Below are 24,896 nucleotides of genomic sequence, written 5' to 3' on the forward strand. Positions count from 1 at the left end.
TTTTCTTAGCTGTGTCATAATAAAAAATTGAAAAGGAAAATAAAATTTATCCCTCAGGTAATATCATACATCATATTATGTGTTGAAATAGAAGTATTTCATAAAGTGGTAAATAGGGACTCATCTATGGTAGGTAGTATCTAGTAAAGTTTTCAAGAAAACTTCTTATGAATACATAAATCAATACAAATGTTATGGAAACACTGAAAGAAAACATGCTTACCCAACTCATGATGTGTTTAACATGGGGAAACACTGAAGTGCAAGGGAATAAGATCATGCAGGGAGAGCAAAATTCCCTCTAGTTTTTTTTTTTTTTGACTTTTAATAGACAAATAGGGCACAGATTCCTTTTTGTGATAGCTACATCAACATTATAATGACTGTAAGTTCAATTAAATTAAGATACATACATAGTTTTTGGTTTTTCAATTTTTAAATTCAACTTATCTGGATATTAAAACAAGCCTTCGAACTATAACTGACAGAAGTTGGGAAGTTAAAAGGGCATGTGAAAGCTAATTTTATATGTTAACTAGGCTAGACTATGGTGACCAGTTGCTTGTAAGTGTGAGTACTTTAATTGCTTATAGCAAACCTGTAAGTTCAGTTCAATTAATGTACCCATTTTACAGATGTACAAACTACCCAACTGTTTGTGATATTACTATTTTTTTCCCATTTTGATTTTTCCCAATTACATTCATATTTTGACTTGTCAGGAGAAATGAAGACTTGAGTTGCCTTCAGGGAGTTCAATGTTGATTGAAACTTGATTCCTCAATAAAAAAGAACTACCTGAATAGCTCTTAATCTGGCATAAGAAGACCAATTTAGGGTTTGAGACTGGGCTTTGTTCTTAAATTTTTCAACTGTTCTTAAGAGGACTGGATTTGATGAGGAGTCAACACTTTACACCGAGAAGGCAATGGCACCCCACTCCAGTACTCTTGCCTGGAAAATCCCATGGATGGAGGAGCCTGGTGGGCTGCAGTCCATGGGTTCGCTAAGAGTTGGACCCAACTGAGTGACTTTACTTTCACTTTTCACTTTCATGAGTTGGAGAAGGAAATGGCAACCCACTCCAGTGTTCTTGCCTGGAGAATCCCAGGGACGGGGGTGCCTGGTGAGATGCCGTCTATGGGGTCGCACAGAGTCGGACATGACTGAAGCGACTTAGCAGCAGCAGCAGCAGCAGCAGCAACACTTTACAAACGTTTAGGAGTAAAGACACAATTAAGAAGTTTTCCTAGCCTTACAAACAAAAACAGTAAAATGCAAACTCAACCTCAAATCTTTCTCCAAGAGTATATAGCACTGAGAAAAACTCTACAAAAATGAAAAAAACTTCAAAGTATTAAAATTTAATTATTATTTAATAATTGCTGCATCATACATTAATGCTATCTTCAGGATCGTGGATGCCATATGATTTTACTCTTTTAACAAAAATATACTTATCAAAATGTGGAGTCCATCAAGGTCAAATATTTATATTTGAGTTATATTTAAAGAGACAGTGACCAGACAACCCACATATTTGAATAAGCAGTTACTTCCATGGAAGATGAATATCATAAAGATGAAATAAATAAACATAAATAAAGATGAAAAAACCCTTGAAATTACTTAACCTATACAAATGCTATCTGATTGTGAACATTTGATTTTAATTTAGAATCCAGAGACAGTGCTTTTTAGCTTTCTGGGACTACAGTGCAAATCAAGGGAATTTCTTGTACTGCATTTGAATAAGATATAGTACTTTTGACTGCTATTTCTTGTGCTTTAATTATAATAATCTTTTAAAAAAGAAGAATACTTTTTATTCTATATTTTTCTCTCAAAGGTAGGGGACAGATATATGACCTTGTTCATGGATTGTGATCTCAAAATGTTCTTCTCTAATACTCTTTGGCCCCATGCCTCTAAAATAGATGTATGAAGGAAAAAATGAATGTCTTCAGCATTAGTAAAGATGTGTTCACACTGAAAAATACTGCTCAATGAATTGTGCTGTATGGGCCTCAAGCATGCATACTTTATTTCTGAATTTTGAATTGTTCAAATCCAAACTCTGGACACTTATGTCTGTGCCTCTATATTTGTATTGTTTATTCAACATCCTCTTCTCTTTAAAAAGGTGTCCCTTCTTCATGGAACCACACAATCGTACACGTGTCTCACAATTCTTCCTCCTGAGGCTCTCAGATGATCCAGACCTGCAGCCCCTCCTCTTTGGACTCTTCCTGTCCACGTACCTGGCCACTGTGCTTGGGAACCTGCTCCTCATCCTGGCTGTCAGCTCCGATTCTCACCTCCACACCCCCATGTACTTCTTCCTCTCCAATCTGTCCTTGGCTGACATTGGTATAAGCACCACCACTGTCCCCAACATGCTAGTGAACCTCCACACACAGAGCAAATCCATCCCTTATGCAGGATGCCTAGCTCAGGTGACTGTCTTTTCTCTTTTTGCATGCTTGGAGAGTCTCCTTCTGACGGTGATGGCTTATGATCGATTGGTGGCCATTTGTCACCCTCTGCATTACCTGGTCATCATGAATCCCCACCTCTGTGGCTTGTTGGTCCTGGTGTCATTTTCCATCAGCCTTTTGAACTCTCAACTTCACTACTTGATGATGTCACAGCTTACCTTCTGTGCAGATGTGGAAATCCCTCATTTCTTTTGTGAGCTTTCTCAACTTCTCAACCTCGCCTGTTCAGACATCTCCACCAGTAACATATTAATCTATTTCATTGGTACCATCTTGGCTGGAGTTCCACTCTCAGGGATCCTTTACTCTTATATTCGAATTATATCCTCCATTCTAAGAGTCTCCTCATCAGATGGGAAGTACAAAGCCTTCTCTACCTGTGGTTCTCATCTGTCAGTTGTTTGCTTATTTTATGGAGCAGCCCTTGGGGTGTATCTCAGCTCCACTGTCTCAGCTTCCCACAGGAAGAGTGCAGTGGTCTCGGTGATGTACACTGTGGTCACCCCTATGCTGAACCCCTTCATCTACAGTCTAAGGAACAAGGACATCAAGAGTGCCCTGTGGGGGATTATCATCAGAATAGCCTAATTTTAATACCTGCGTCAACATTTTTTTTTTTCTTTTGGTTCATAATACTGGGAAAGGCAGTAAATTCAAATATGTGCAACAAGAAATTCTGAATCTGCAGTCCCATAGTGATTTGTACCTATTTGGCACTCTGCTTTCTGTTTACACAATTTTTCCTCTTGTTGTTGAAATTGTTGTTATTTAGTCGCTCAGTCATGTCTGACTCTTTGTGACCCTATGGACTGGAGCCTGCCAGGTTCCTCTGTCCATGGGATTTCCCAGGCAAGAATGCTGGAATAGGTTGCCATTTCCTTCTCCAGGGTTTCTTCCTGACCCAGGGATCAAACTGGCATCTCCTGCATTGGTAGGTGGATTCTTTACCACTGAGCCACCAGGGAAGCCCCATTTTTCCTCTTAGAATAGCTTTAATGGAAACAATAAGTTATTTTGGACTCCCCACACAAGTCATAGCTCTCCTGGACTTTGTGAAGCACATCAGTATACCCTTCTCACTCTCTTTATACATTATCCAGGACCTCTGTTCACAGGGAGTCTTATTTCTAGCACTGTAAAATAATCATAGCTCTCACTTTCTTCTTATTTATTGTTTCTAAACTTTTCCTATGATTTTTTTGCCTACGCCTTGATTTGAGGATCTAGACTCTACCTTAAGGACCAAAATATTTAGTGCATTTTTGTTTCTTAATGGTCTTGGCCATATTTTTGAGCAAATAGGATGACTAATTTCCTGTTCAAACTAGGGTATTTTGAAATTGAAATGAGATATGATTAATACTGAGTTATCAACTGGAACTTTCCTAGGAAACCTCACATGTATGTTTCCCAAGGAGCAGATGAAAGAGTGTCTACCAAAGTCAATTACCAACTTTTCTGATAATTCTTCCAATTCCAACCACCATATCCAGATACAAAGAACAAAATTTTATGTATTATGTATATTATGTATCCAGATACAAAGAACAAAAATTGAAAGATTCCACTTATATAAGGTACCTAAAGTAGTCAGACACATGTAGACGGAGATTAGAACGTTGGTTACCAGAGGCTTTGGGAGGAGAAATGGGGAGTTAGTGTTTAGTGGGGACAGAGTTTCAGATGGGGAAGATGAAAAGTTCTGCAGATGGATGGTGGTGATGGTTGCAAAACCATGTGAAGTTTACTTGGAAATCATGAAGACAGTAAATTTTATATTATTTTATGTTATGTTATTTTACCACAATAAAAAAAAAAAAAATCTACTGTTGGAATGAGGGACATATTTCTCCAATGTTGGGTGTTACTCAGCTCTCTGCAATCAACTCCTAAAGCAATCTGCCTCAGCTACAGAGAGCCAGCAGGCAGCCCACAGCCAATGACTGTATGATTTTGTCCCAACTCCAGCCGACTCTAAGGGATCATTCTAGCCCCAGAGCTCTCTGGTAGTTTTCAGAGACCTTTGAGGGGCTTCAACTTGGCTTGATTTTTTTCACCCCCTGCCTTGCTGCAAAGAGTTTGCCAAGCCACAAAGCTTAAGGGAGCACTCCTCATGAGATTGCCTTCACTTCAGACACCAGCTAAAAGTTCAAGGATTTCCAGTACCACCCTTACTTATACAAATCAGGAACTTCCTCACATTCAATAATTCTCTAAGTCGCTTCAGTCATGTCCGACTCTGTGTGACCCCATAGATGGCAGCCCACTGGGGTTACCCCCTCCCTGGGATTCTCCAGGCAAGAACACTAGAGTGGGTTGCCATTTCCTTCTCCAATGCATGGAAGTGAAAAGTGAAAGTGAAGTCGCTCAGTTGTGTCCGACTCTTAGTGACCCCATGAACTGCAGCCTACCAGGCTCCTATGTCCATGGGATTTTCCAGGCAAGAGTACTGGAGTGGGTTGCCATTCATTGCCTTCTCCACAAAAAAAATGGGCAGAAGATCTAAATAGACATTTCTCCAAGGAAGACAAGCAAATGGCCAAAAAGCACATGAAAAGATGCTTAACAATACTAATTATAAAGGAAATGCAAATCAAAACCCCAATGAAATATCACCTCAATGGCCATCATCAAATAATCTACAAACAATAAATGCTGGATAGGGTGTGGATAAAAGGAAACCTACATGCACTGTGGTGGGAATGTAAATTAATATAGCCACTATGAAGTTCAGTATGGAAGTTCCTTAAAAAACTAAAAATAGAACTACCATAAGACCGTGAAATCCTACTACTGGGCTTATACCCAGTGAAAACTGTTTGACAGAAAACAACAAAATTCTGTAAAGCAATTATCCTTCAATTAAAAATACAAATAAAAATTTAAAAATATTTTAAAAAGACATGTGCATCCCAATGTTCATTGCAGCACTATTTACAATAGCCAGAACATGGAAGCCGTCTAAGTGTCCATTGACAGATGAGTGACTAGAGAACATGTGGTACATGGATATACTGGAATATTACTCAACCATAAAAAGAAATGAAATTGAGTCATTTGTAGAGATATGGATGCACCTACAGACTATCATACAGAGTGAAGTAAGTCAGAAAGAAAAAAAAATATTGTATATTAATGTGTATGTGCGGAATCTAGAAAAATGATATAGATGATCTTATTTGCAAGACAGAAATAAGACACAGACATAGAGAACAAACATATGGACACAGAGGGGTGGGAAAGGGGAAGGGATTGACATATATCCACTATTGACAATATGTATAGAATAGGTACCTAATGAGAACCTACTGTATAGCTCAGGGAACTCTATTCATGCTCTGTGATGACCTAAATGGAAAGGAAATCCAAAAAAGAAGGGATATATGTATATGTATAGCTGATTCATTTGATGTACAGTAGAAACTAACACAACATTGTAAAGCAACTGTACTCCAATAAAAATTAAATTAAAAAAAATTTTTAAGCTATTAGCCAAAAAAAAAAAATGGTCATCATTATCAAAAAAAATCTACAAGCAATAGCTGCTGGATAGGGTATGGAGAAAAGAGAACCCTCTTACACTGTTGGTAGGAATGCCTATGGGTACAAACACTGTATATAGAGGTTCCTTAAAAAACCAAAAATAGAACTATTGTATGATTCAGCAATCCCACTCCTGGGCGTATATCTGGAGGAAACTGTAATCTGGGAAGATACATGCACCACAGTGTTCACTGCAGCACTGTTTCTAATAGCCAGGACATGGAAGCAACCGAAATGTCCATTGACTGAGGAGTGGATGAAGATGTGGTTCATAGATAACTAACAAGAGCCTACTTTATAACCCAAGGAACTCTACTCAATACTCTGTAACAGTCTATATGGGAAAAAAATCATTAAAAAAGGATGAACATATGTATATGTATAATTGATACACTTTTCTGTATACCTGAAACCAATGCAACATTAAAAATCAACTATACTCCAAAAATTTGTTTTTAAAAAGAAGACTTGGTACATATATACAAAGGACTATTAGTCAGTCATAAAAAAGAATAAAATAATGCAATTTGTAGCAACCTGGATGGATCTAGAGATTATCACACTAAGTGAAGTAAGTCAAAGACAAATATCATGATATCACTCATATATGGAATATAATTCTTTAAAAGATACAAAATAACTTATTTGCAAAACAGAAACAGACTTAACAATAGTTTTACAAACAGACTTTCAATATTGAAAACAAATTTATGGTTACCAAAGGGAAAACACGGGGGTGAAGGACAAATCAGGAGATAGGGATGTACACACACTACTGCTATATATAAGATAGACAACCAACAATGACCTACTGTATAGCACAGGCACGTCTACTCAAATCTCTGTGGCAACCTGTATGAGAAAAAAATCTAATCATGAATACATGTATATGTATAACTTGAATTATTCTGCTATACACCTGAGACTAACACAATATTGTAAATCAACTATATTACAATAAGATATATAAACAACAAAAAACAAATAAGATATAAAGCAAAAAACAAAACAAATGAAAAATGAACATGGTACTAATCTATTCAAACAATTTTCTTTTTTATCAGATTAGTAATCTATATCACTTGAGGTCTAATTAAGATGTTCATAGAAATGTGAGTTTCATAAATGAAGAGAATAGAGAAGATTTGAAATTGAAATATCATAATAGGGAGGTAACAGTTGGAAATAAACAAACTATTACATATTTACATTTAAAATACATAAATGCAAGACCTATGGATTTCATAAACAAGACGTATTGGGTACAGGCCATTATGGAAAGTATTGACAAATTACAACTACATAATTAAAACGAAGTACTTGTATTCATCTGAAGCAAAACTGAGAGGATATCCAAATAGAAGTGATATACTTGAAGAAATCTGCAATGTGTATGACTAGCACTAATGTTTTGATTATGTAAATAACTCATATGAATGAGTGAGAAAAGGATAAACAACTCAGTAGATATATCACAATTAGATATTTAACAGAAAGGAAGATCAAAAGACTCTGAACCATATATTAATATGAGGTATGCCACTTGATGAAATAATTTTTACACTCAGTAAGTTGTTACTATAAATGAAAAGTGTTGATGATGATATGGATCTCCTCTCTCACTCTACCAAGAAATATTAAAAAAAAAACCTTCAGATTTACTCATAATGGCAGAAACTTAGCTACAAAAACTAATAGTTATTTATGTTATTATGTTATTCAGATCAGAAGAAAAAGGCTGATAAATATAACAAGAAAAGCAAACAAAATTTCCATCAGTTTCTTAAAGGATATCTATTTTGTAGTCATCAAACATAATGTAGATATACAGAATATTGGAAATTAATCAGTTACTGTCATACCCCAAAGCACAATGAAATCTCCAAAGTGCAATATGAGAAAAACTATTTATTTAAATTTCAGGTCAGTTACATGCATTTTATTATGTTACTACTTTTGCAGACCAGCACATGCCCCCCTGGGGTTTTCCTGGTGGCTGGTAAAGAGTCTGCTTGCAATGCAGAAGACACAGGAGATGCGGGTTCAATCCCTGGGTGGGGAAGATACCCTGGAGAAGGGAATGGCAACCCACTCCAGTATTCTTGCCTGGAGAATCATATGGATAGGATTTGTCCAACAAAGAGTTGGACACGACTGAAGCAATTTAGCAGGCATGCACATACCCCCCACCTCTGAAGTTCAAAATCAGTGGTTCTTGTTGGAGGTCAGGGATACCTCAGTATGAACAAAGGTCTCAGGTAATTAATCTCTGCAGCTGTTCTAATGACAACAATGGAGGAACCTCTGCACTAGAGTGAACAGGAGTGCCAGCCAGGGAGCTGTTCCCTAGATTTGGTGCTTAAAATAAAACCACCTCTCACTTCTCAGTGAATAGAAGGTTCTTCATCCACACCCTTGATTCTCCCTTGACAGCTCCACTGTTTTCACCAACTCACCACAGAGGTGATTCTGACTGATGACCATACATTTTTGTGCTTCTGGGGAAACGGATCCACCTAATCTTGTCCACTTCCCTTTTTCCTTGTCTTACTCTCAGCACTTCTCTGTCAAATGAAAGCAGTTCTCCATAGAACAGCTTTCTTCACAAAGACACATTAAAAAGTTTTTCATGAGGGACTTCCCTGGTAGTCCAATGGTTAAGAATCTACCTCCCAATTCAGGGAACTCAGGTTCAATCCCTAGTTGGGAAAATAGATTCCACATGTCTTGGGCAACTAAACCTCCCCACTGCAACTAGAGAAGCCCCCATGCACCACAACTAGAGAAAAGCCCATACACGGCAATGAACAGCCTGCACCCCTCAACAAAGACCCAGCACAGCCAAAAAAAAAAAAAAAAAAAATTAAAGTTTTCCACTACAGGCCTAAGATTACACCCAATTGCTAAGATGTTCATGATACAATTGATTTTATTTCACAGTGTTTCTGTGTGGACTTCACCAGAAATGTGTAAGAAATACAATGATATAAGATGACTAAGGAAAGAAGTGAAAATTCAGGTACATTCTTGTAAATAAGTCAATGAGAAAGAAAGTTTCAAAGCAAATAAGATGCCAGAGGAAAATTACCAACATTTGCCTTGCCTGACTAATAATTATTTATTTTTATTATGTATTTTATTATATTACTCAGACTAGAAGGAAAAGGCTGATAAATATAACAATAAAAGAAAACAAATCAAATTGTTAAAGCAAGTAGAGAAATATATGGGATCAATAACATTATAAGACTCAAGGTTAGAGGAAATTTGTGGAACATGATAATACTATTAAATTTTACTAGGGCATTGGTCTAAGTATTTATCGCCTATATGGAGATTAACTTTGCAGCAATAATTGCACTCAGGTGGCTCAGTAGTAAAGAATCCACCTGCCAATGCAGGAGACACAGGAGACTCAAGGTTAGATCCCTGGGTTGGGAAGATCGCCTGGAGTAAGAGATAACAACTGGCACCAGTTTTCTTGCCTGGAAAATTCCATGGACAGAGGAGTCTGGCAGGTTATAGAGTTGGACACCACTGAGTGACTGAGCCCACACACATGATAAGTATAAGGCTTTCACAGTAATCATTTGTTCTTTATCCGGAACTGGATTAAGTCAGTGGCATATGATCCTATTCTCAGTGATAGAATTGCAGGTAATATCTTATGGATGATGCAATGGAAACATCTATTGTCAATAGACCCTCAATTAACAACAGACCCAGAGAAGGACAGTCGATTGTACTGGCCTCTGGGATTCATGTCTAGATATGATGCCTGCATCTGATTCAGCCATCTGAGTCCATGAGGGGAGTCAGTCCTGGGTTGAAGCTACTTCACAGAGGAATGAATGAATCTCTGCTCTCCCACTCCCGCGCATTTTGTACCTCTGAAATCCTTGTAATGAGGATAACTATCTTTATTGTTTGAGCATATTAGAGGAAGGATATCTTTATCTTATTAGAAAGGATTCCTCATTAACCAATTTCAAATATCATGCAATCATTTCAAACCACGGTGATAATCTAATCACAATTTTTTATAGATGATGAAGCTGAGTGTTGTGAATGTCAATGTTGCCCCACATATGTCTGATTTACCAGTGAGTGACCAGTCTTAAGAATTCCTGAACTGTGGTAAGAAAGATCGGCTGCCATGTCTCATAGCAGGCTTAACTCTGGGGTGCAGTTCACTTGGTGCAATCCATGTTTCTACCTCTGTATGACCACAGACTTCTTTAAACCTTGACCTATCCAACTTTTCCCACTTCTCTTGTGCTGAGAACATTCCACCCAAAATTATCATACCGAGAAGATCTGCCTCAGATTCAGCTTCTGTTTGCTGTAACAAAAAACCTTAGAGAAAGGTAATTTGTGGTAAACATCACAGATCTAGAGACTTCCCTGGTGGTCCAGTGGTTACTCCATGCTCCCAAGGCTTGGAGTTTCCCAAGACCCGGTTTGATCCCTGGTCAGGGAACTGGATCCCACATTCTGCAACTAAGAGTTCACATGTTGCAGCTAAAGACCTTGCATGCCACAACTAAGACATTGCCCAGCCAAATAATTAAATTGAAAAAAAAAAAATAAAGAAACCACAGAGCTAGAAAAACAAGTTGGTTTTCAATGCTAAGTTGAAATGTAGTTGGCCGTCATGTTATCTATTCACTTAAGAACTTGGTAACACAACATTGCAAATCAACTATACTTCAATAAAATTAAAAAAAAAAAAAACTTGGTGATGAAAGTGTCAGGCAGAGTAGTTCATTCATATTATTTTAATTTTGATTCATTCTAGAGTACCCAGCCAAAATCAGGTGACACAATCACAGCAAAGATATTCTTCCAAAGAGCTTCCTCAAGGCTCCCTTCATGTCTTTGTTCCTCAGGCTGTAGATGAAGGGGTTCATCACGGGAGTGACCACAGTGTACATCATGGAAGCCACTGCAATCTTCCTAGAAGATTCAGTAACTGCAGAACTAATATACACCCCAAAAGCTGTCCCATAGAACAAGGACACGACTGAGAGGTGAGACCCACAAGTGGAAAAAGCTTTATACTTTCTGCTTGATGATGGCATTCTCAGAATGGAAGAAACAATTTGAATATAAGAGAAAATGATTCCAAAAAGAGGAATGCCACCAAATACACCAGCTGCTAAATATATCAGGATGTTATTGATGAGGGTGTCAGAACATGCGAGTTTGATGACCTGAACAACTTCACAGAAGAAGAGGGGGATTTCCAGGTCTGTGCAAAAGGACAGTCGTAACACCATCAGACCATGGAGCAGGGCGTCTGCAGTGCTGGTGAACAAAGAGAGTAGAATCAGCTGAACACAGAGGCGAGGGTTCATGATGACTGTGTACCTCAGTGGGTGACAAATAGCCACATAGCGGTCATAGGCCATTACTAAAAGGAGAAAATTTTCCCACAAAACAAAAGTCAGGGCAAAGCAGATCTGGGTGATGCAGCCTGTGTAAGTGATGCTCTGACTCTGTGCTTGGATGTTCACTAGGATCTTTGGGATCATGGTTGTGCTTAAACAGATGTCTGTAAAGGACAGATGGGAGAGGAAGTAGTACATGGGGGTATGGAGGTGGGAGTCAGAGATGACAGCCAGGATGATGAGCAGATTTCCCAGGACAGTGACCAGGTACATGGACAGGAAGAGGTTGAAGAAGATGGTCTTCAATTCTGGGTCCTCTGACAGTCTCATAAGATGGAATTCTGAAACATCTGTGTGGTTTCTGGGTTCCATGCTGTTGATGAGTCTGGTTAAAAAGATGTGATAACCAGGAAACTTCCCTGGTGATCCAATGGCTAAAATCCCCCACACTCCCAATGCAAGGGGCTTGGGTTCAATCCTTGTCAGGGAACTAGATCCCACAACTAAAAGATTCTGAGTGCCACAGCTAAGGCCCAGTGCAGCCAAATAAATATTCTTTTAAAAAGATGTGGTAAGGATACAGTGAAATATGTAGTCCTTGAAGAAGAAGCAGGGGTATCGAAAGAGGTAAATGCCACTTGGGGAATGGAAGGAGACAAACTGAGGAAACTGAGAGGGTAACAGGCAGGAAGGCCAGGGGTCTCCAAATAGAGGAAATAGCCTGCAAGTGTCAGACATTTTTATCTCTCTTAAGCGGCAGGAGGAAACAAACTAGCAATATTTTTTCCTTCTCTATACAAATTTAAAGGGAGGTTTCTCTTAAAATACTGTGTTGCCATAATGACACCCGGTTTCGCCTGAAGTTAGCTATTCTCGAGTCTAGAGATAACCAATGCCTTTTTCTTATGGAAATGTTTGTCTTAAGCTATGCTAATGTACTATGCCTTTACCCCAAACTCTGTCTCCAAGTCGGTTCCGCCTCTTGGCCCAGAACCTACTTGACAAACCAGTATGGATATTGTTCCCCTAATCTATGTAAATGAAACTATTTGTATGGTGGTCTGCCCTTCTTCAAGATTCAAGTTAATCATTTTATGGCCCATCTGAATTTTAAGACATTCCTTTCTTTCATTAACAGACTGCTAGTGACTATATAACATCCAGCTAAAGACTAGCAGGGGGGTACTCTTTCTGCCCCCTTCTGATGCCTATGTCAGAAGCTTTCTCTATCTCCTTTATACTTCAATAAAACTTTATTACACAAAAGCTCTGAGCGATCAAGCCTCGTCTCTGGCCCCGGATTGAATTCTTCTCCTCCGGGGGCCAAGAATCCTGGTGTATTCGCGTGATTCAACAACAACCTTTCAGAACAAAAAAGGAATGCCTTCTTTATGCATTTTTATTCCTGGGTTCCTTTAAAAAAAATGATGTGGATATTTCAGAGTACAAACAATTAATTCTAGAAAGTTTTAAGACTTGGTTGTATTTTTAAGTTATACTATCTGTGTTCTTCTGATTATTAAAAACATTTGGTGACTTTGTAAAGAGAAACAGTGGGCTAGGGAGGCAGTGAAGATTCTATGTAACCAGCAACTTCAGCACCATGCGTCAGAAATAATATAAAGATATATCAAGAAACAGGAAAGATAAGGTGAACTTACCAACCTTTCTGCCCATCCATACCATCACAGGAATACAGAGAAACGTCAGAAAAAAAAAAAAAAAGTCACCTTATTTGATATAGGGAATAAACCTATGGACACCGAGGGGGAAAAGGGAATGGGATTAATTTGGAGATAAGGATTGACATATATACACCACTATGTATAAGATAGATAACTACTAAGAACCTATTATATAGCACAAAGAACTCTACTTAATGCTCTGTGGTGACCTAAATGGAAAGAAAATCTAAAAAAGAGGGGGTCACTTTTTCATGGGTTTATCTATAACTGATTTGCTTTGCCAAACGGCAGAAACTAACACAACATAGTAAAACAACTATACTCCAGTAAAAATTAATAACAAAATAAAATTGCACTTCAGCTTAAAAACATCTAAAATAAGTCACCCTGTTGTAGAACAAGCAGATTTCTACTCAGGAAGAAAGCTCAAGGTCACAGCAAATAATATGGTATTAGTAAAACAGATGTTTACAAGTATTGGTACAAAATGCAAAAAAAAAAAAAAAAGTGTGAAGATGACATAAGTTAGGCAGAGACTGGGTTCTATCTGATGTAGGTACTGTCTTCACAGCCTTTCCTGGATAAACCTGTACCAAAATATTTGCCCTCATTTCCAAACATTCGCAAAGGGATATCACCTGTGATACCTAGCTGGGATCACAATAGGAAGAGGCTTGACACCTCTGAGGTACCATAGAGAAGAGCTGTTCTTAGGAAGAACAAAAGATCTGAATGAGTCACCATATCCTGGGCAGGAGGAATCCTTTACGAGAGGAGTCTCAGTTGCACTTCTTCCTTCCTGAGAGAGACTGCTGACTGAGGTGGTCACAAGCATATTACTGTCTTGAACCCTGGAGATTCAATTTCCAAAGTTCCTCATTAATCAGCCAATTCATTGTCACTGTGATCCCAGGACAGTGCAAAATCTTAAGGTGAAGACTACATGAGAGAAATTCAAGATGGCTGATTTTCTGACTCTATGAGGCCAAGTGGATACCATTCACTTTTCTGTGTCTGTGCAGGCTCACGCCCATCTCTTAATTTTTTCATGGAATTGTAAGAGGTTCCAATGTCACGGCAAAATGCTAGTGTGCAGATTTAATCTCAGTATATTTATTTAGATTGTACCCAATAATTGGAGACGGTATTCCACATTAATATTAATTGAAATATTTTTCATCTTTACAGAGATCAATGTTTTCATGTGCCTATCCATTTCTTCCCTCTATTTTTCACTGCTACTGTATGAATTTTGTTAACCTACAACTGTCATGATATAGTAAAACCAACAGGAGACAAGACGGCATTGTAAAGTCACTCCTTACCATCTTAGCATCTTTTGCTTCAAACACATAAAATAATAGAAAAGTATAAAAGACATAGAGGTATAAAAAGTTAAAAGCCAAGGGCTCAGTGGAGGTTTGTTATTGAGAAATTAGAGTGAACATGAAGTCTTGGACACTGCCTGGGACCTTACCTCTAGACTTAAAACAGTAGAAAATTTCAAAAGAAGCCTCAAAGGCAAAACCAAATAGAGCTACCTGATGGTCTGGTGGCTGGATTTTTATACTCTCAAAATCAGTGGGCAGCAGAAATTAGTTATTAGAGTGAATTCAAGGCTAGTTTTTGGTAAGGGCAGCTGTGAAGCTATTGCATGATAAAACATGAGAAACGGAGGAAGGGAAAAAACATAGCAATTAAAATGAATCCACATGGACGACCCAGAGGGATGGTATGGGGAGGGAGGAGGGAGGAGGGTTCAGGATGGGGAATACATGTATGCCTGTGGTGGATTCATTTCGATATATGGCAGAACCAATACAATATTGTAAAGCTTAAAAATAAAAAAAGTTAAAAAAAAATGAATCCACAGTTCAAACTTCAAAATAGCCTGGAATAACTTGATGCCAAAAAGCTCAACCTATCAAACCAAGAATCAGATCATCAATCCACTCTAGGGTGAGATTTTAAATTTTTTATTTTTTAATTGGTGAAAAATGGCTTTACAGTTTTGTGTTGCTTTCTGCCATACAACAGTGCGAATCAGCCATAATTATATATATCCCTTCCCTTGGACCCTCCCTCCCCTCCCCTCATCCCACCCTTCTAGGTCATCACAGAGCGCCAGGCTGGGCTCCCTGTGTTGTTTAGCAGCTTCCTCCTAACTATTTTGCACACGATAGTGTATATATGTCAATGCTACTTTCTAAATTCATCCCGCCCTCACCTTCCCCCGCTGTGTCTACAAGCTTGTTCTCTACTAGGTTCATCAGTACCATTTTTCTAGATTCCGTATATATGTGTTCATATACGGTATTTGTATTTCTTTATCTGACTTACTTCACTCTATTTGACAGGTTCTAGGTTCATCCACCGGAGAAGGCAATGGCACCCCACTCCAGTACTCTTGCCTGGAAAATCCCATGGACGGCGGAGCCTGGTAGGCTGCAGTCCATGGGGTCGCTAAGAGTCGGACACGACTGAGCGACTTCACTTTCACTTTTCACTTTCATGCATTGGAGAAGGAAATGGCAACCCACTCCAGTGTTCTTGCCTGGAGAATCCCAGGGACGGGGGAGCCTGGTGGGCTGACGTCTATGGGGTCGCACAGAGTCGGACACAACTGAAGCGACTTAGCAGCAGCAGGTTCATCCACTTTTCTACAGCTGACTCAAATTCATTCTGCTTTATGGCTGAGTACTATTCCACTATGTAAATATACCACAACATCTTTATCCATTCATCAGTTGATGGACATCTAGGTTGGTTCCATGTCCTGGCCATTGTAAATATTGCTACAATGAGCATTGGGGTACATGTACCTTTTAGAATTGTGGTTTTCTCAGGGTATATGCCCAGTAGTGGGATTGCTGAGTCATATGGTCGATTCACTCCTAGTTTTTAAAGGAATCTCCATACTGTTTTCCATAAGGGCCGTACAGGATAAGAATTTTTAAATAAATGTTTGCTTTTTACAGGGGACTTCTTTCACTCAGCATACCTTTGAGAATTATACAAGTTGAGTATATCAATTGAGAGTATCAATACCTAACTCCTTTTTATTGCTGCTTTCGATTATAATACAGCACATTATTTATGCACTGTCCGGAGAAGTCCATGTGGATGTTTTTGTTTAGGCCAGTTATGAAAATAGCCATTGTATTTATGAACAGTGTGGTGATATGTGATTTCATTTATGTGGTATTATGAGAAGTACAAAGCTGTAAGGATGCAGAATAGATCAGTGGCTCATAGTGATTCACAAAGACAAAGCAATGTGTGATGACAGTGCAACACAAGGCAGTTATCCATGAATGATGTAACTGCCTTGTATCCTGAGTGCAGTGGTGGTTCTAAGAATTGATACATGAGTTGAAATATAAAGAGCAGTACAGGCACGTCCCTGGTGGTCCAGTAGCTAAGACTCCATACTCCCGATGCAGGGGGCCCAGGTTCCATCCCTGGTCAGGGAACTAGATCCCACGTGCCCCAACTAAGACCTGGCCCAGCCAAATAAATGAATAATTTTTTAAAATAAAAATTAAAAATAGGCATTTCCCTTGTGGTCCAGTGGTTAGGTAGTGACGAATCTACCTTGTAATGCAGGGGACAAAGGCTTGATCCCTGGTTGGGAAACTATGATTCCAAATGCCTCAGAGGTCATAAGTCCATGTACCACAACTGGAAAGTCTGTGTGCCACAACAAAAGATTCCACATGATGCAACTAACATCCGACACAGCCAAGTAAATAAATAAATATTTTTTAAAGATCTCTTCAACTAACAGTGAAAAGCTTTCCACAAAGAAAAATTTCTAAATAAAAAATTAAGTTATTAATTAAAAAAACAAAGAACAGTACACAAAAATGCATTAAATTGTATGATATTTTAAAAATAAATTTTGGAAAGACTAAAACATAAGTATAGATAGTGGAGCAGTGGTAAAGTTTAAGTAGATAGTGGAGCAGTGGTAAAGAATGCAGGAGATGCAAGAGACACAGGTTTGATCCTTGGGTCAGGAAGATCCTCTGGAGTAGGAAACTCTGAAACTCTGTATTCAGTCGGGTATAAGCAACTGAATATATATACCCACTCCAGCCTTCCTGCCTGGAAAATCCCATGGGTAGAGGAGCCTGGCAGTTTACAGTCCTTGGGGTCACAAAGAGTCAGACATGACTGAGCACACACACACACATGCATGCGTGTGCACACACACACACACACAAACATACACACACACACAGATAGTACTCTTAAAGACAGAAAGGAACCTGTGCATTAGAAATTAAAATGAAATATATATATATATATATATATATACATCTTTATTCATAAGAGAAATATATATATTAGCCAAGAGGTGGGAGCTTCCCAAGTGTCCACCAGAGGATGAATTGATAAACAAAATGTGTTATATACATATGATGGAATATTATTCATCCTTAGCAAGGGAGGAAAGCCTGCCACATGCTACAACATGCATGGAGCTTGAGAACATTATACTAAGTGAAACAAGCCAGTCAGAAAAAGACAAATTTCACTTATAAGAAGTATCTGAAATACTGAAATTCATAGAAAACAAAAGTAAAATGGTTACAGGGGCTAGGAAGATGAGGTAAAGGAGAGTTACTGCTTAAAGGAAACTGAATTTCAGATTTATAAGATGAAAAATTTCCTATACTGAACACTTTTAATTGTGAACTTAAAAATAATTAGGATGGTATAATTTTATACAATGTGTATTTTAACACTACAAGAAAGAAGAAAATTAGTATATGTAGACTGATAAAACAAATATTGTGAAATAGTAACTGTTGAATATAAGCAGTCCATAAATGGTTTTTAATTGTATCATTCTTTCAATTTTTGCTGTATTTTTAGTTTTTCACAGTCAAAACTTGAAAAAGAAAAAAGGACATGTATTGTATGAATTGTATGACATATATTATAAGAATTTTCAAATTGGAAACATTTATAGAGACAGAAAAAGGAACAGAGATTGCCAGGGACTGAAGCATGGGGAGAGTCAAAGGTGATGAAAAATAGTTGGAGGACTTCTTTGGTTGTGCAGTGGTTAGGAATCTGCCTACCAATGCAGGGGACACAGGTTCCATTCCTGGTCTGGGAAGATCCCACATGCCGTGGAACAACTAAGCCTGCATGCCACAATTACCGAAGCCCACGTGCCTGGAGCCTGTGCTCTGCAACAAGAGAAGCCACTGTCAACAGTGGAGAAACAGACATAGAGAACAGACCCATGGACACGGGGATGGGGAGGAGGGAGAGGGTGAGATGTATGGAGAGAGTAACGTGGAAACTTACAACACCATATGTAATGTAGATAGCTAGTGGGAATTGGCTGCATGACTCAGGGAACACAAACAGGGGCTCTGGAAGGGTGGGATGGGGAGGGAGCCGGGGGGTGGGGGTGGGGAGGAGGCTCAGGAGCGGGGGACATGGGTGTACCTATGGCTGATTCTTGCTGATGTTTGAGAGAAAGCAACAAAATTCTGTAGAGCAATCATCCTTCAATTAAAAAATAAATAAATAAATAAAACATGCCAGTGCGGGGTGGGGGGAGAGACAGAGAGAGAGAAAAGCCACTGCAATGAGAAGCATGATCAGCACAAGGAAAAGTAGCCTCCACTCACCGCAACTAGAGAAAGCCCACACAGCAACAAAGACCCGGCACAGCCAAAAACTAAAATAGGTGGAAACGGAATGTGGTGATGACTGCCCGGCAGTGTGAATGTTAATATGACACAAAATGGCACACCTTAAACACATTACAATTGCAATTCTTATGTTTTACATTTTACCACAATTTTAAAAAGCAAAATGAGAAAACAGTAGGCATATTATTTCATTTATAGAACTTCAGTACCAACTTTTCCAACTGAAGGTAATATGACACCATGGAAATAGTGACTAAAAATAGACCCTCAGTTAACAACAGACCGAGAGAAGGACAGTTGTCTTGGTTTCTGGGAATCCCTCTAGGTATAATGCCTCCATCTGATGCAGCCGTATGAATCCATGAGGGGAATCAGCCGTAGCACAAAGCCTCTCCATGGAGGAATGAATGAATCTCTACTCTCTCGTGCCTGCACATTTTCTGCCTCTGAAATTCCTATAATGAGGATAACTATCTTTACCATTTGAACATATTAGAGCAAGGATGTATGTGCTGTGTGCTAAGTCACTTCAGTCATGTCCAACTCTGCGACCCTATGGACTGTAGCCTGCCATTAGAAAGTCTTCCTCACTAATCAAGTTCAAATACCTCACAATCTTTTCAAATGACTGAGATAAGCTAATCATGGCAACTTTACAGATGATGAAGCTGAATATTGTGGATGCAAATATCCGCTTACACATGTCCCATTTACCAGTGAACAACCCCAGGAACTCCTGAACTGGGGTGTGAAAGATCAGCCAGCATGTGTCACAATAGCCTTAACTCTAGAGTTCAGTTCATATGGTGTTATCCAGGGAATCAGGCAGACTCTATCTTTGTATGACCACAAACTTGTTTAAATCCTTTCCTTCACCTTCTCTGATATCCTTTATGCTGAGAACATTCCCTAGCAAAATTACTATACACAAACCTCTGCCTCAGACTCAGCTTCTCTTGGCCCTAACCAAAAACCTTATCTTAGAGAACTGAAATTTTGTGTCAAACATCACAGAGCTAGACAAAGCATAAGTTGGTTTTAAATCTTAAGTTAAAATGCACTTAGCCATCATGTTATATATTCATTTAAGAACCTGGTGATGAAAGAGTCAGGCATTCTAGCTCATCAGTAATCTTCTAATTTGGCCTTATTCTAGTAGCCTTATCTCAAGTTCAATGACACATCACAGAAAAGAAGCTACACTACCAATGAGTTTCCTCAAAGCTCCTTTCATGTCTCTGTTTCTCAGGCTATAGATGAAGGGGTTCATCATGGGAGTGACCACAGTGTACATCAATGAAGTCACTGCAGTTTTCCCAGAGAACTCAGAAATGGCAGAACAAATATACAGTCCAAAACCTGTTCCATAGAACAAGGAAACAACTGAGAGGTGAGACCCACAGGTAGAAAAAGCTTTATACTTTCTGCTTGATGATGGCATTCTCAAAATAGAGGAAACAATTTGAGTATAAGTGAAAAGGATTCCAGAAAGAGGAATGCCACCTAATATGCTAACTGCAAAATACAAGACAATATTATTAATGAGGGTGTCAGAGCAGGCAAGCTTGATGACCTGAACAGCTTCACAGAAGAAGAGAGAGATTTCCAAGTCGGTGCAGAAGGACAGTCGCAACACCAACAGACTGTGGAGCAGGGCATCCACGATGCTGACAGATAATGAGATGAGAATCAGCACAGCACACAGGTGGGGGGTCATTATGACAGTGTATCTCAGGGGGTGACAAATGGCCACATAGTGGTCATAGGCCATTGCTCCAAGGAGAAAATTTTCACAACTAACAAAAATCAGGGCAGAGCAGATCTGGGTGAGACAGCCTGTGTAAGTGATGCTCTGATTCTGTGTTTGGACATTCACTAGAATCTTTGGGATCATGGTTGTGCTTAAACAGATATCAGTAAAGGACAGATTGGAGAGGAAGAAGTACATGGGGGTGTGGAGGTGGGAGTCAGAGATGACAGCCAGGATGATGAGCAGGTTTCCCAGGACAGTGACCAGGTACATGGACAGGAACAGGCTGAAGAAAATGGTCTTCAGTTCTGGGTCCTCTGTCAGTCTCATGAGAAGGAATTCTGAAACATCTGTGTGATTTCTGGATTCCATGTTGTTGATGATCTGATGAAAAAGATGTGGTTAAAAAAGACATGGAAACCTGTGGTCCCTAGATGAGCATCAGGAGTATCACAAGAGATCCACACCATCTTGGAAAGGGAAGGAGATTAATGAAGGGAGGGGAAAAGTAATGCCTTCTGCATGCATATTTTTCTGTCCTTAAAATACCCAAAGTTGGTATTTCAGAGCATGAGCAATTAATGCTAGAAAGGATAAAGACATGGTTCTTTTATAAACTATCTGTACTGTTCTGATTATTTGAAACATTAGGGGACTTCCCTGATGGTCCAGTAGCTAAGACACTGTGTTCCCAATGTAGAGAGCCTGGGTTTGATCCCTGGTCAGGGAACTAGATCCCATATGCCATAACTAAGACCTGGTGCAGCCAAATCAAAAAAATTAGTAATTTTATAAAGAGAAACAGATGAGGGAGGCCACTGAAAATTTTGTCTGGATCCCCAGTGACCTCAGGGCCAGGGAAAAGAAATAATACATAGATATGTCAAGAACCAAAAATGGAAAGATAAGATGAAGCTTATCAAGTTTTCTCCCCTCCCCTACAATGACAGATGCACAAAGAAATATTGGACAATTCTTTAAAAGTCACCCTGTATCTGAACAGGAAGATTTCTAATCAGAAAGAAGTACAAGGTCATATAGAGAGTTTCATATTAGTAAATTAAATATGCTTACAAATATTGGTGTAAAATATAATTTAAAAAGGGTAAAGATGTCATGTTAGGCAGAGAGACTGGGTTCTAATCATCTGATGTATATACTGTTTTCACAGCTTCCCCTATATGAACCTGTACCAAAACACCAAATATTCACTAAAGGAATTTAGGCCACCTTGCTGGTATCACAGTGGAAAGATGCTTGACATCTCTGATGTACCACACAGAACAGCTGTCCTTAGGAAGAACAGAAGGTCTGAGTGAGTCACCAGCTCCTGGGCAGGAGGGATCATTTATGGGAAGAGTCTCAGGTGTGCTACTACTTTCCTAGAAAAGGTATAGTTGATTGAGGTAGTCACAGGCAGATCACAGTCTTGAACCCTGGAGATTTCAATTTCCAAAGCTCCTCATTAACCAGACGATTCATTGTCACTGTGATCCCAGGAAAGTGCAAATCCTTAAGATCAAGACTCTACGTGGGAGAAATTAAAGATGGTTGCTTTTCTGACCCCATGAGACCAAGTGGACTTTTCTGCATCTGTACTGCCTCATGTTCATCTCTTAACTTTTCATAAAGCTGTAAGGGGTTACAATGTCATCCCAAGACAACAGTGGTCAAGCATAATCTCAGTACATTTAATTATATTTTATCCATTATCTAACAGGTTGGCATGGTACTCCACATTAATATCAATTAAAATAATTTTCATCTTTAAGGAATTCAAGAGTTGCATGTGTCTAATGCCATATTTAAAATGGATAACCAACAAGGACCTACTGTATAGCTCAGGGAACTCTGCTCAGTGTTACACTGCAGCCTGGATAGGAGGGGAGTTTGGGGGAGAATGGATGCATGTATATGTATGGCTGAGTTTCTTCACTGTTCACCCGAAACTATCACAATATTGTTAATGTGCTACACCCCAATACAAAATAAAAAATTAAAAAAATATTTTCATCTATTTGTCAATTAACTCCTTTCACTGTTCACTGCTATTGTATGAACTTGTGAACATACAAGTTTCTTGATATTTTAGAACCGACATGAGACAGGAGAGCCTTGTACTGTCATCCCTTACTATCTTAATCTCATTTGCTTTGAACACATAAAATAATAGAAAATACAAAAGACTTAGAAATATCGAATTTAAAAAACCAAAGGCATTTGTGGAGGTTTGTTACTGAGAAATGGGAGTGAACACAAGAGTTGGGGACTCTTTCTAGGACTACAACTTTGGACTTAGAACAGCAGAAAGTTTCAAAAGAAGCCCCCAGGGCAGAACTGAATCAAATTAGTCAGTGGTTTGGTAGCTGAATTTGGTGATGTTCTCAAAATCACTGAGTATCAGGGATTAGTTATCAGTCTGAATTCAAGGCTAGAGGACTGGTAATTGCCAAGGGCAACTGTGAATCTGTTAGGTGATAATGTATGAATACAAAAATGGAAGGAGAGGGAGGAAAAAACCTAGCAAGTAAAATGAATCTACAATTCAAATTTTAAACACCAGGAATAATATGATCCTAAAATGTTTAACCTACCAAACCAAGAATCAGATCATCAATTTGCTCCAGGATAAGATTTTTTAAATAAAGGTTTGATTTTTGCATGGGGCTTCTTTCACTCAGCATAATGCTACTGAGAATCATTCAAGTTGCTGCCTATCTCAGTTATTCATTCTTCTTTACTGGTGTGTTTCTATTATGATGATTTAACCGCAGTTTACTTATGCATATCCACGGAAGTACATGTGAGTTGATTTTGTCTTGGGCAATTTTGAGTAGAACAACTCAAAGTATTCATGCACAGGTTGAGGTGATGTATGATTTCATTTATATGATATCATGAAAAGCACAGAAAAGGTAAGGCTAAAAAGCAGATCAGTGGCTCAGAGAGGTTCACAAACACGGAGGACCAAGTGCCTAGTCTGGTCCAGGGCAGTTTGTTGGCAGATGATGTAACTGCTCTGTATATTGACTGTGGTGGTGGTGGTAAGAATCAATGTATGTCTTAAAATACAGAGAGCTGCACACAAGAAGGGCATTTTGCTGTATGATCATTTTAAAACTAAATTTTTGAAAGATTAAATCGTGAGTATAGATAGCATTTTCAAAGAGAGGCAGGAAAGTGTGTAGTTAAAAAATAACAATTCTAGGGAATTCCCTGATGATCCAGTGGTTAGGACTCTGAGCTTTGACTGTGGGGGCCTGGATTTGATCCCTGGTCAGGGAACAAAGATCCTACAAGCCAAGCAGTGTAGCCAAAAATAATGATAATAACAATTCTAAAAACAAATTTAATAAAACATCTGATATATTTACATACCTTTATTCATAGTAGCATGAGGCAGCCTTCAGAATGGGAGAAAATAATAGCAAATGAAGCAACGGACAAACAACTAATCTCAAAAATATACAAGCAACTCCTACACCTCAACTCCAGAAAAATAAATGACCCAATCAAAAAATGGGCCAAAGAACTAAATAGACATTTCTCCAAAGAAGACATACAGATGGCTAACAAACACATGAAAAGATGCTCAACATCACTCATTATCAGAGAAATGCAAATCAAAACCACTATGAGGTACCATTTCACGCCAGTCAGAATGGCTGCTATCCAAAAGTCTACAAGCAATAAATGCTGGAGAGGGCATGGAGAAAAGGGAACTCTCTTACACTGTTGGTGGGAATGCAAACTAGTACAGCCACTATGGAGAACAGTGTGGAGATTCCTTAAAAAACTGGAAATAGAACTGCCTTATGATCCAGCAATCCCACTGCTGGGCATACACTGAAGAAACCAGAATTGAAAGAGACACGTGTACCCCAATGTTCATCCCAGCACTGTTTATAATAGCCAGGACATGGAAGCAACCTAGATGTCCATCAGCAGATGAATGGATAAGAAAGCTGTGGTACATATACACAATGGAGTATTACTCAGCCATTAAAAAGAATACATTTGAATCAGTTCTAATGAGATGGATGAAACTGGAACCTATTATTCAGAGTGAAGTAAGCCAGAAAGAAAAACACCAATACAGTATATAACGCATATATATGGAATTTAGAAAGATGGTAACAATAACCCTGTGTACGAGACAGCAAAAGAGACACTGATATATAGCTCAGTCTTATGGACTCTGTGGGAGAGGGAGAGGGTGGGGAGATTTGGGAGAATAGCATTGAAACATGTATAATATCATGTATGAAACGAGTTGCCAGTCCAGGTTCGTGCACGGTACTGGATGCTTGGGGCTGGTGCACTGGGACGACCCAGAGGGAGGGGAGGGGAAGGAG

General features: G+C 38.8%; 3 protein-coding genes across 3 annotated transcripts; 1 reads left to right on the forward strand and 2 right to left on the reverse strand.

Annotated features, from left to right (window-relative positions):
• The first annotated feature begins 301 nt into the window (after window positions 1-301).
• LOC109560914 (olfactory receptor 7E178-like) lies at window positions 302-3,086 on the forward strand. Its single transcript, XM_070792195.1, has 2 exons — window positions 302-318; window positions 2,135-3,086. The coding sequence occupies exon 2, from the start codon at window positions 2,157-2,159 to the stop codon at window positions 3,084-3,086; it is 930 nt and encodes a 309-aa protein (XP_070648296.1). The 5' UTR covers window positions 302-318; window positions 2,135-2,156.
• Window positions 3,087-10,867: 7,781 nt separating this feature from the next.
• On the reverse strand, window positions 10,868-11,803 carry LOC109560915 (olfactory receptor 7G1-like). The gene has a single exon (XM_019963370.2). It carries the CDS (start codon window positions 11,801-11,803, stop codon window positions 10,868-10,870), a length of 936 nt encoding a protein of 311 aa, XP_019818929.2.
• Window positions 11,804-19,974: 8,171 nt separating this feature from the next.
• On the reverse strand, window positions 19,975-20,913 carry LOC139183894 (olfactory receptor 7G2-like). The gene has a single exon (XM_070792197.1). The coding sequence runs from the start codon at window positions 20,911-20,913 to the stop codon at window positions 19,975-19,977; it is 939 nt and encodes a 312-aa protein (XP_070648298.1).
• Window positions 20,914-24,896: the final 3,983 nt, after the last annotated feature.

This window comes from Bos indicus, chromosome 7, assembly GCF_029378745.1.
Source record: "Bos indicus isolate NIAB-ARS_2022 breed Sahiwal x Tharparkar chromosome 7, NIAB-ARS_B.indTharparkar_mat_pri_1.0, whole genome shotgun sequence".
In the NCBI taxonomy this organism is placed as follows: Eukaryota; Metazoa; Chordata; class Mammalia; order Artiodactyla; family Bovidae; genus Bos; species Bos indicus.